The 12,973-nt window shown below is 46.4% G+C and overlaps 1 protein-coding gene across 2 annotated transcripts in view; it reads left to right on the top strand.

Annotated features, from left to right (window-relative positions):
• RNF145 (ring finger protein 145) overlaps nucleotides 1–3,825 on the top strand; it is a 100,079-nt gene extending 96,254 nt beyond the window's left edge. For both annotated transcript variants that reach the window (XM_066617596.1, XM_066617597.1), the window contains exon 11: nucleotides 2,189–3,825. In XM_066617596.1, the coding sequence (XP_066473693.1) occupies nucleotides 2,189–2,623 (435 nt within the window). In that variant the 3' untranslated portion in view covers nucleotides 2,624–3,825. The remainder of the gene's footprint in view (nucleotides 1–2,188) is intronic.
• The last annotated feature ends 9,148 nt before the right edge of the window (nucleotides 3,826–12,973 follow it).

Raw genomic sequence — 12,973 nt, 5'->3', positions numbered from 1 at the left:
AGCCATGAAGATATTCATTGCATGTATAAGAACCCTGAGACAATGGTTTCTCCAGGAAAAAGCTTTTCAGATAGTAGAGCAAGATCATAGAGAGCTGCAGCCAGCTGGAGAAGGCAAGCTAGACAGACCAGTGATCTGACTTACTAGTAAAGCAGCTCCTAAGATTCATGCTTGTGAAAGGCCACAGAACCACATCAAGCAATGCATGGCTCGTCACAAATATGCTTGCTTTGGGATCCCAAAGCTGGGCATTAGCTTGGCTGGGCATTAGTTTGGTTGGATTAAAAATGGATTGGACAGATTCATGGAGGGAGACGATTATCACTGGCTGCTAGTCATGACTGTGTGCTACGTCTAGATTCAGCGGCCATATACCTATGAATACCAGTTGCAGGGGAGCAGTGATGGAGAGAAGTTGGCCATTTTCTCCTGCTTGTGAGCTTTCCAGAGGCAGCTCATGGACCACTGGAGGAAACAGGTTGCTGGGCTCGATGGCTTCCAACCTAATCTGAGAGAGCCATTCTTGTGTACTGAGTTAAACCTTTGGTCCGCTAAGCTCAACTTTGTCTACAATACTGACTTAGGATTTCAGAGGGGGGTCTTCCTCAACGCTACCTAGAGATGTCAGGGATCGAACCCAGGATCTCTGTATACAAAGTATGTGCTACACCACTGACTCCTATTCCCCCGTATGTCACTAAGTTTAGGTGCTGTGGCATGCTCTGGTCAGGTTTACAGTTGCTGATACTTCCAGAAATCACAACAAATCCTAAACGCAGGGCTGTGTGTACACTGTTGAAAATAAGTATGAACATTCTGCAGTTGGACGATTGAAATTCTGCAACCTGCAGAAATAATACAAATTGAACCGATTTACATATTTTTCTTTTTTACATAATTTATTCTGCCCTGTTGTCTTGCATAATTTACTTTAGTTTTGCTAGTCAAAACTTTGCTAGTTTCACATAGGACATTAAAGCCTGACTCCCAATCATTAACCAACCATCTTGACAAGATGGTTTTTGCTGGTTAGGAGGACTGATCTAAAATTGGGTATACAACCTGGTCTGGTCTTTCCTTCTGAAAGATCAGATTCACAGTTTGGGTTTGCTCCTGGATCCAACTTCACTTCTGGATAGCCAGGCAGTGGCCAGACATGCTATTGCACGGTTTCAACTGGTATTCCAACTGTGTGTCTTTTTGGCAAAAGGATATCTGACCCAGTATAACACACACTTTAGTCACACTGAGATTGAACTGCTGTAACACACTTTATGTGTGGCTATACTTGAAAAGTGTTTGGAAACTTCTGGATCAGAATGCAGAAACTCAGGATCTGGTTGGGGCTTATCCTTGGGATGCCCATTTAGTGCCACCTGCGCTGGCTGCCAGATTGCTTCTGGGCTTCATTTTGTTCAGATTTTGACCTTTAAAGCCCTTAAGTAGATAGGGACCAGATTACCCGAGGGACCACCTCCTCCAGTAAGAACCAGTGTCAGAGATGCTGCTGCATGGTTCCTCACCAGTTAGGTGTAGCATAGAGCAGGTGTATTGCTTATAAAATATTTAAATTGCTTTTAATTGTTTTGATAAAGAGACATGAATTGTATTTTTGTACTAACAGCTGCTTTGGGAACCCCCTTCAGGGCCAAGAGGCAGGATAGAAATGCCTAAATAAAATTTTTCTAAAATCTACTTTTCTGGCTTCTCAACTTCAGCAGACCGTGCCCATGTTCCTTTCAAGAATATCTTTACAACCACGGGACAAGGAACTTGCTTTTTAAACCAGGAAACTGAATGTTTTGTCCAGTGCCCACATCCTGTGCTTTTTCTGACCTCCCCTGGAGTTGCAGTATTCACACAGCTCTGCCTATGTTACTCTTGCACAACATGTTCTTAGTAACTTAACTTTTAACCCCCCTCCTGGAATGCAATTTTAAGCTTGATGTTTTGCTACCCATTTTCCATTTTGCTACCCATTGTCACATAATGCAAACACATTTGGGTGTGTTTGTGAGCAATATGGTTGTCCTTGGTTCCCATGATTGATTAAGGGTGACTGTTAACTTTAGTTTGGGCAGCATAGCTTCTTTTTAGCAGTTTATCTGTGCTTGATTGAGTTTAGGGGCAACTTCAAGAGGCTGTTTGTAGTTGACTATTTTGTGATGCGTATTTCTTTTTCCTTCAGGACATGAAGTCTGCTATCATCACTCCATGTGGCCATTTCTTTCATGCCGGCTGCCTTAAGAAGTGGCTATATGTGCAAGAAACCTGCCCCCTGTGCCACTGCCAACTTAAAAATCCCACCCAGCCCCCAGGGCTAGGATCAGAGCCAGTGCCACAAGCAGATCCTGGAGTAGAACAAAATACTGTTCAACAAGAAGCAACTGAAACATCTGGTGTAGAACACCAAGAGGGGGCAGGAGGTGAACCTGTTGACAATGGACAAGCAGTCAGAGATTTCAGTTCCCTGCAAGACTCTCCTGACACAGAGGATGGTTCTGTCCATCCAGATGGTGCAACTTCCAGTGAAGCCAGCCAGGGGAAAATTGCCTCAGAAGGACTGGCTGAAGAATGGGAAGAGGCTGTGACGCAAGATCTAGGGAGTTGTATCCAGAATTGAACTAGCAGGGAATGATGCAAGAATAAGCACTCCAGGGCTCTCTGGCTTGGCAGAAAGAATCCTATCCTTTTTATTGTCATGAACAAGTTTAACTCTCAGAATACTGGCCAAAATGTATTTATAATATCTCATGCTGTATTCTGTGAGCTGCTTGGTTTCAGGGCTGCCAGTGCAATCCACTGGAAACTATTTTAGAAGCTGCCACCATGTTGAGAAAGGGCAGAAACTGGAAGTCATAACTGAGTACTGTTGGGTGGAAATACACTAAAGTAGGGGAGTGGGGTGGGAAGGAGCGAAAGATGCGTGTGGGGGCGGAGAACCTGTGTTGCTTCAACTGAGAAGGGAGTATAAAACTGAAGGACAGAAAGAGTGTGTTCCAATCCATTGGTCTCACCTTCCTTCAGTGATTGCAGCTCAACTAAGATCATTGGCAAAAATTCTGTACAGCATTGAAGTGAAAAATCAAGGATGTGACTGCATTGGTTGTATTGGAACAGGGCAGCACTTAAGTCTCTTGGGTGTGGTGCTTTGGGCATGTTGGGTAGGGCATTTGCATTCATGTAATCTATCGCAACTCTTGACTTTTTATGATGGAGTCGTCAACACTTAAATGTTTAGGGATCTTTCTGCTTAATGTTCTGGACAGCGTGGGCTGTGTGAAGTCAATTAAAGCTCCAATGAACTCTCTCAACTCCACCAGTGGGTGCAAGAGAGATGTGGGAGGAGCTTCAAGGCACTGATAGAAGCCTCTTGGTGCTGTTCAGTTCTGTGTAGTGTTCAATTTCTTGCAGCTGAATTAAAGCAGTATTAATCTCCTGGCAATATTTGCACCTTTGGGAATGAGTACATTAACTGTATGATCAAACGCCGCAAATGCCACTCCTAAAGCTGTTCATAGGATTTGCACCTTTTTCTTTCTTTGACAACAATGTGTATGTATTTAAATTTTTACATTCATCATGGCTTTCAGATAGAACTGGGGGGGGAAGGGGGCTGACAATTTTTTATGTGAATTTTGATATGAAAAGGAACTAGTCACTTATTTATACACTAGGCTTGGCTCAAAAGTGTTTTGTTTTTTCCCTCAAGAATTGTTGTTCCTAACGTGAAATGTGACATTTATTTTTTTTCCATAGTGAATTTGGATGTAGAGTGACAGACATAGCTGAATGTCTCAATAAAATACATTTGAAGATTTTTTACATCTTGGCTGTGTTGTTCTTCCATAGGAGAGGTTTTCTCAACAACATTATGTTTGCAGATATATAAGCCTGATGAAGCCACAAACTCAAAACCAAGAAGTTCTTAACACCTTCAGGATGAGGCAGGCTTCTGCACCATTCTATCATGGTTGGGCCAACTTGAAGAGGAGGAGGTGGGAACAGACTGGCCTATGTGTCTGATGGTGTTGATGATCTAGTACAGAGGTGCTCAAACCCCAGCCCTGGGGCCACTTGCGGCCCTCGAGGACTCCCAATCCGGCCTTCGGAAGCACCCAGTCTCCAATGAGCCTCTGGCCCTCCTGAGACTTGCTGGAGCCTGCACTAGACTGACGCAACAGCTCTCAGCGTGATGGCCAACTGTTTGACCTCAAGTGTGAGCTGTGGGACAAGGGCTCCCTCCACTGCTTTCTGTTTCATGTCTGTGATGCAGCAGCAAAGGGAAGGCCGGCTTTGCTTTGTGCAAGGCCTTTTATAGGCCTTGAGCTATTGCAAGACCTTCATTCATTCGTATAAGTTCCATCTCTAATATATTCATTTATGTAAATTTATTCAAATTGGAAATGTAAATTATTTTTTTCCTGGCCCCTGAAACAGTATCAGAGAGATGATCTGGCCCTCCTTGCCAAAAAGTTTGGACACCCCTGATCTAATACATACAGCTGTCTTAGGGCCCACTCCTATCAGGCTCAGCACCAGTACTCTGCTGGTGCCGCTGGCCCAAAAAGTCACTTTCTCATTGGAGCTACAGGTGCACCCCCCAGCACTGGAACCAGTGGCAGTCAGTGTAGAGCCATGGCGCCAGAGGACGAGCAGCGAGGGCTCCCAGTGGTAAGTTTTTCTGCCGGCCGGCAGCAGGGCATTCCGGGGAGGGGGGGAGACCAGGGGAGAACTGGGCAGGGGAAGGGGAGGAGTGGAGATGGCGGCAGGCTCTGCCACCGTATTCTAAGTCCTCTCCCAGGCCAGGAAACCTGACGTGTCTCCCCGATTCTGCGCCCACTCAATAGCGGGCGCAGGTCTGAAGAGACCCATTGGGGGCACTTGATTGCTACACAGAGTAAGGGAACATAAGGAAGTTCCCTTACCCCAAGAAGATCTGGTGCTGCTTCCCTGCCCCATAGGATGCAGCGGTCATCATTTTGGCGCCACTGCAGCCCTGGGCACTAGGGAAGCTTAGGATTAGGCTGTTATTCAGCACTTCTAAGAGTCCAATCCTAAGTGCTGGCAGTACACTTGTACTGCTGGTGCTGGGTGACACAAACATACCACAAGGCACATTTGCATCACCCTCTGAGTAACGCCAGCACCACAGAAGAAGCTCTAGCCACCGGCACTGAGAAGGTGAGGGCTGGGCAGCGCAGGGACATGAAGAGGGTGGGGGAGGCATTCTGGGATTGGGGGAGGGCAACTGGGAGTGGGACTGGCATGGGAGGCGGGTGGAACCAGTAGGGGCTTCCTCCACAAGATCCTATGCTTTGTGTGAGGCTCAGAAGCCTGACATTGGGCTAAATCGCTGGCACAGATGTAAGAAGCCCCATTGTGGAGGCTGGGGCTTTACACTGGGAAGAGGACAAATTGCCCCCCCCAGGAGACCTCCGTCGGCTGCATAGAGGTGTGGGGTCAGAGAAAAAGGAGGAATAAGGACATCAGTAACTTAATCATCTTCATTGTATAGCTATGTAATTTAAAAACAAGAAAACCCTCCCACCATAAGATCCCTTTATAGGAGACGCTTGTAGAAGAGTAACTCCAAAAATGAGTATCGGTGTACAGTCAGCTGTGGGTTACTTTAATGCCAAGCTCCCTCTGTGGCTAGAGCTGCTACTTCAGCCACAATGTTGGAACGCTGTTAATAGCAGTTCCTATAATTTGCAGGAGAAACTAAAGCTGCCGTTGGGCACAGTGCTGTACGTACATTGATGCAGACTGGCCTCTGCTGGCAGACCCGCAGGGAAGAGACTTGTGGCCCAATCCTGTCCAACATTCCAGTACTGACGCAGCCCCGATGTAAGCAAACATGTTCCCTTGCCTCGGGGAGGCCTCCATGACTGCACCACCACTGCAGAATGCAGCAAATGCCTCATTGACATCTACATTAGTGGTGGAAAGTTGGATAGGATTTGACCCTTGGGGTCCATCACTACGTGGAAGGTTTACGAAAGGCATAAGGGAATTGGCAAGGTACAATTTCTCCTGTTGATCTGTAGCCATATATCAGAAGTCGTGCTGAACCCGTAAAACAAAAAATGGGATGTAAAATAAACAAAAGAGATCAGGTCTTTAATTTTATGTTTGTAGACTTTCATAAACATGTGGTCCGAGAAGAGGGAAACCTACCTTTCAACCATGCAAATTATGTGAACAGGAATAGAGTTAAGGTGCAGCAAGACGTTAATTTGGGGGCATGTTGTAATCTCAGTCTGGATTAAAGTATGAAAATTCAATGAAAACACCAGCCTTGGTTGGTGTGCAGATCAGGAATGTGCAAATCCTCTCCTTCTCCCCCCCCCCACCTCATCCTAGCCTGATCTGGAATCAATCTAGAGCAGCATTTCTCAATGTATGTCTCCCAATGTACCACTTTGCATGGTCCAACTCTTGGAAGTACCACTAGAAGTCACCGGTGATGATGTCATTGCCAGTTACTTCCCGATTGGGTGATCAGGTGCAGTGCAACTAACACCGTTAAGAGGCTCAGGGCAGACAGGAGGACTTTTTTGAGCATGTGGAAAGTGCACGCTTGAGCTCTGCCTGCCAAGCCAAGCCTCCTACTGCTGCTTGTTGCGTTGCATTGCTGGCATCGCTGCTAGATGGAGGGGGCCTCAAGGTTCCACAAGTAGCGCCTCAGGTACCACCAGTGGTACTCATACTACTGGTTGAGAAACACTGATCTAGAGGAGCCGCCTTCCATTCACTAGCAATCCAGAAATGCATCTGGAACTTTACAATTAACTTGAGTTTGCACCCTGACCTGGAGCCCACTTCATAAAAATAGGCAAAAACTAGAAGTAAACCCAATTCACTACCAACTGAATGCCATTGTGGGGCAGGAGCACAATGGCACCTAAAGAGACATTTGGGGTGCCATCCCAAGAGGGCAGGTCCATGTCATGGCAATTGTCATATGACATTTGGATGCCTTGAGGGCCTCTCTCTGTAAGCAGCACAGACTGCAGAAAGACAAAGAAGGTTCTACTCAAATGGGGTTTATTGGAAAGTCCTAGCAAGAAAACCACCTGTGGGCCTGAAAGTGCAGGCATAAACCTCTTCCAAAAGGGGGTGATCATCATGATTATTATTTAAGAAGGGGTGCCTTAGTAGGGCTCTGGATGGGCTTGCGCAGATCCATTTCATCAGACACATGAAGTACCATCTGAAATAATAATAAATAATAACTGGGTATTTATATACCACCTTTCTGGTCATCGGATTACTCCTCTGACTTTATTCAAGGTGGTTTACATAGGCAGGCTGTTTCTAAATCCCTGAGGGGATTTTTACAATCACAGAAAGGTTCTGTCTTGCAAGAACCACACATTTCAGATAGATCTTTCTGGTCTGGTCTCACTTCTGGCCTCCAGTTGCCTCCCAGGCAGGCTGACAAGCAGCTCCTTCATCTCTCACATGAAGGGCAGCCAAGACACTTCTTTGCTCCCACCAAAGAGCAGGTGGAATAACTCAGCTCGGCTTGTCAGCTGCTTCAAGGTCTCGCCATTCCCAGAGCTGCTGGTGGCCTTGAACTGGTGACTTTCTGATGTTATCTTTGAGCTAACGAAGCTCTACCCTCTAGACCAGACCTCCTGCCCAATAGATATGTATCTTTAAGGTACTGGAGGTTGCTTTGTTTAATTTTAGGATTATAATCTCAGCCTCACCCAGTGGCGTAGCTAATGATCATGTAGTCCACTGCCAAGCTCAAAATGTTGCCCCAGAAATTATGTCACAACTGGAAGTGGCTTTTTAAGAATTGGAACCCACCTGCTCCCCCCAGCAGCTCACCACCCACTTGCTCTGCTGCCTCTCCCGGGTCAGTGGCATAGCTAAGGCATCTATCTGCTGCCTGGGGTCAAAGAAGATTTTGTAGTTCGCCCTCCATGACAAAATCAAATTTAATTAAATAAAAAGCTACTGGTTCTATGCTGTATGATAATAACATCTCATTGGCACTCAGAACAATCAGTCTCATAGGTCAGTTTGGAGTTAAGCAAATCCACTTTTTGTTCTATAAGGCAGTTGTGTTTTCATTTTCTGGTTAATTGGCCATAACTTTTGATAGAACACAAATATTCCAATGCAGTTTGTTTCATTGCATTCTGCATTAAATTACCTTTCCAATGATATATAACATGATGGTATTATTTATATATACCAAGATTTTCACAACTTTGGTCACTAGTGTCAAGCTCAGCTTGTTGCCCTCTTAAAGCTTGATGCCCGGTGCAACTGCTACCCCCTGCATCCCCTTAGCTATGCCACTGGCCTCACCTCCCCATCCATAAAATGCCCAGGGGCTCCTCCCTTGTCCTTTCACCACATAGACCCAATCCAGGCCCAAGCACCTCTTCCCTCCCTGTACCCTCTTCAGCTCCCTGCTTCTTCTCTGGCCCTTCTTTCCTTGGTTCCTTTCCCCACTTGGGGCAGCTCTGCCTTACTTCCATTCCAACACTTCATGCTCTGCCTTCCTCCTGTATGTTCCTTTGCTTCCTTCCCCTCTCCACCCTTTGCCTCCTTTCCCCCAGCTCTCTCCTCATATCTTACTGCTTCTTCCCTCTTAAGTCATCCCACATCTCCCTTCTCCCCCACCCTACCCTGATTGCTGGCAGCTTGGACACTGTCAGCATCTTTCTTTCCCAAGGCTATGTAGGAGTAGGAGGCTAGGCTATGACATCACTGGCTGGCCAATGGCCATGGGATACCTCATTGTGTAAGGCCTTTGCACAGCCAGGATGTCGCTCGCACCAGGCGCCAGAGGAGTCTCCACAAGTATTTTAACGTATTCAATTTTTTCAATTTTCATTTATTTCCTGCCTTTAATCTCAATGGATCCCAAGGCAACTATCAAAATATACTTAAAATAATTTAATAAAATCAAGCACAAATCAAAAACTACCAGAACAAAGACCAAGAGATTATCACAAGACAGCTGCAGTAAACAGCAGTCATTTTTTTCTCTGAGCATTCAAGTGCCGGGTGGAAAAGAGGGGTGATTGATGTCCTTTTAAAAACCAAGAGAGAAGTCATATCATATCTCCCCTCACAACTAGTGTCATGAGCTGGTGCTAATGAAGAACAATTCTGTTTTTAGAGAGACTCGAGGCAAATCCACCTGTTTCCGCCCCGATCACTGGAACTCCTTTTCACTAATTCTGCTAGGGCAGGACGCAAGCCTATATGCAACACAATTGTGCTGTGGCAGCACTGGGGGGCAGGGAATCCAGGGCAGTATGACAAGCTACTGTTAACATACGATCCAACATATGAGGATCATTATGTCAGAACAACAAATAAAATGGGATTACAGAGTGGCTTTTAACATGGGGACCTAGAAAGCTATCATATCAGCAATTATGTAACACATTTCATGAATTCAAAGGGCAACATACTCACACATGTTGTGAAACACACACATGCACACACACTTGGTCCTGTGGGGTCCTTTCAGGGGGACTTGGCCAGTGTCAATGATGCAGGCAGGCAATACACCCAAGTGAAATGCCTTATTCCTTTTTTCTCACGAGTATGGCAGCTCATTCATTTCCATGGGTTGGGGCACCTCCCTTGTGAGTGTGTGCAAAAAACAAACAAAAGTGTGTGCTCACCATTTGGGCTGGAGGCTTTCTTCCATTGCCTTGCCAACTGCAGTTACTGTATTTAGTAACATTTACTATATAAGGCATTTTTAAGGAAGCCATCAAGGGAGACCTGCTTTATTTAAATTCTGTTCTGCCTTTGCGGACCTTGGAATTCAAAATACAGCTGCTGCATGTTGTCTCGTGTTTTTAGCTTCATTTTTAAGCCTTGCTTTTTAAATTGAATTTTTAAAAGAGAATTGTTATTGGTCTTGAGGGGTTCTTTATTGAGACTAAAGGTCAGTTAGTTAGAAATAAAATTAAAAGACCAGGCATGTTGCCTTTGCATGTCAGGTGATCTGTTTCAGGGCCCAATCCTGTGTTGGCTTGGTCATGTCGTGAGAATGGGTGATGGTCGGATCTCAAAGGATCTCCTCTACAGAGAACTCATGCAGAAAAATTGCCCTACAGGTAGACCACAGCTGCGTTACAAGGATATCTGCAAGAGGGATCTGAAGGCCTTAGGAATGGACAACAGATGGGAAACCTTGGCTTCTGAGCGTCCCACTTGGAGGCAGGCTGTGCAGCATGGCCTCTCCCAGTTTAAAGAGACATTCGCCCAACAGACTGAGGCAAAGAGGCAAAGAAGGAAGGCCCATATCCAGGGAGACAGACCAGGGACAGACTGCACTTGCTCCCAGTGTGGAAGGGATTTTCACTCCCAAATTGGCCTTTTCAACCACACTAGATGCTGTTCCAGAACCATCATTCAGAGCGTGATACCATAGTCTTCCGAGTCTGAAGGTTGCCAACTATTAACAGATCTGGTTCATTTGTATCCCACTCTCCCTCTTAGCCGCTCAGGGCAGAATACAAGTTTTTTTACCTCTCATTACATCATCACAACATCCCTGTGAGGTAGGTTTGCCTGGCAAGTGCTGACTGGGCCAAGTTCAACCAGTTCAGGCAGCTTCTTGACTGAGTGCAGGTTTGAGTCAGTTCTCCACAGTCCTCATCTAGCACTCCAACCACTGAATACATAATGATGCTGGTTCCCAATTCTCAGTCACAGAAAACTCTCCAGTGCAGAGAGGCAATACTGTAGCTATAGCCAGAGGATAGCAGAAGAAGCACCACTCCTGCAGAATAGGAGTGCCTTTGGGCACCAGGTCAGACTGCACATTTTAACCAAACTGTGGCTTACCCAGAGCCAAAGCGTTCACCCAGCTTTGGCTGGTGTGCCAACTGAGATCATACTTGAGCCTTTCGGACCTGGCCACAGTGATCCATGCTTTAGTAACTTCAAGACTGGACTACTGTAACATGGTCTATGTGGGGCTACCCTGTACAACCATTCAGAAACTGCAGTTAGTGCAGAATGTGGCAGCTCGGGTGGTGTCAGGGACTAGACAATATGACTTTGCTGGACCAGTGCTTCAGTAGCTACACCGGCTGCCCATTGGTTTCTAGTCCCAATTCAAGGGGTTAGTTCTAACCTTTAAGACCCTCCCCCATGATCTGGGCTCAGGCGCTCTGAAAGACTGCATCTGTCCATGCATTCCAGCCCACTCTCTTAGGTTATCTGAGGGAGCTCTTCTACAAGTTCTGCCTCTGTCACACGTGAGAGGAGTGGCAACTGAAAGGCAGGTCTTCTCTGTAGTGGTGCAACAACTATGGAATTCACTTCTAGGGGGATTCAGAACTACTCTCTCCCTCATGACATTTGGTGAGGGCTCAAAATGTACCTGTTTTGTCTGGCATTTGGTTGCTGATATAGATATTGACCCTCTGTGCATCTGAATTACTGCTGTGTCTTGACTGCCTCCCTGGATTTATTTGTTCCCCTAATGCAGTGGTATTCAAACTGGGGCGTCGTGATGCCCCAGCCTGTGGGTCCTGGCCTCTGCCCCCTTAAGGGGCGGGGGCAGCCAGGAGACGGGGAAGGGCAGTGGCGCAATCTGCAGGATCTCGCCGCTCAGGGGGGCTGCAGGGGCTTGGGTGCACTTGCCCAAGCCTCCTGCAGCCTCCCAGGGGTGCAGGGAGCCCTGCACAACCTTCAGCAGGGCTCCCCAGGTCAGGAAAAGTGAAAGCGGAGCGTTTGCGCCCCACTCCGCAAAACCGGAAGCGGAGCACGATTGCTCCGCTTTCCCTTCTGACGGGGCTGCAGGGACTGGGTCTTGAGACCTTGCCGAAATGACTTCAAAGAGGGAGCTATTCTCAATTCCAAAGGGAGGGAATTTCACAGATATGGCGCCACCACTGAGAAGGCCCTCTTTCTTGCCGCCATCCCCCTCACCTCTACTGGTTGTGGCAGAGTTAGTAGGGCCCCCTCTGATGACCTGAGAGGACGGGTAGGATTACATGGAAGGAGGTGGTCCCTCAGATATTATCAACCCAAGCTGTAAAGGGCTTTCAAAGTCAAAACTAGCACTTTGAATTGAGCCCAGAAACGAACCAGCAGCCAATGTAGTCGCTGAAGCAATGGCCCGACAAGAGTCCAACCGGTGAACCCCAGCAACCGCACAGGCAACTGCTTTCTGCAGTTTTCAAACCATCTTCAAAGGCAGCCCCATGTAGAGCGCATTGCATTGATCTAATCTAGATGTCACTTGGGCATGAATCACTGTGGCCAGGTCTGAGTGACCCAGGTATTGTCGCAGCCAGAAAATCAGCTGAAACGGAGCAAAGGCTCCTATGATAACATGATACAATTAAATAATTTCATTCAAATTTAACTTTACTGCAGGCACAGTGCCAGCAAAGCATGACTGTCACAGAAATCATGTTGAGACAGCAGGAAAGTTTGAGGTGCTGGCGAGAAGGCCTCTGCACTAGCTAAATCCAGCCCTGATTAGGAGGTGACAAAGAGCTGAAAGCAAGTGCTAAGAGGTTCCTATAAACCACATTCACAGCTCATAGATCTGTGGTGTTCTGATTGCCAATTGAATGCTAATTGTTCTCTGGTACCTTCTGAGAACCACCTAACTCCCAATTTTTGGACTTCCCACGTCTGGTGCTAAATACCAGAAATATTTACAGGAACAGATGTGGGACTCAATTTCAAGGGGGCTCAATGAAAGGCATTGCCTATCACTGTACTTAAAGGAAGAGAGATACCGAGGACATAACTTCCTCTGCAGATTGGAGTAAAATGTTTTCTTTTTCAAGATCTCTTCATAGCTTTGCCTTCAAAGCTGAGAAAAGAAAACAGAAGCCCCAGTTGGTATGCAAAGGGATTAAGTTTTTATTTATTTCCCGGTTCTGAGCTTGTATTGTGCCGTTTGAAAGGAAGTGTCCTTGAAAGATGGGTTCCTCCATAAACTATTTCAGCCTTCTGTTTG

The sequence above is a fragment of the Tiliqua scincoides genome, chromosome 2 (assembly GCF_035046505.1).
Source record: "Tiliqua scincoides isolate rTilSci1 chromosome 2, rTilSci1.hap2, whole genome shotgun sequence".
In the NCBI taxonomy this organism is placed as follows: domain Eukaryota; kingdom Metazoa; phylum Chordata; class Lepidosauria; order Squamata; family Scincidae; genus Tiliqua; species Tiliqua scincoides.
This window is presented reverse-complemented; position numbering and strand designations above follow the sequence as displayed.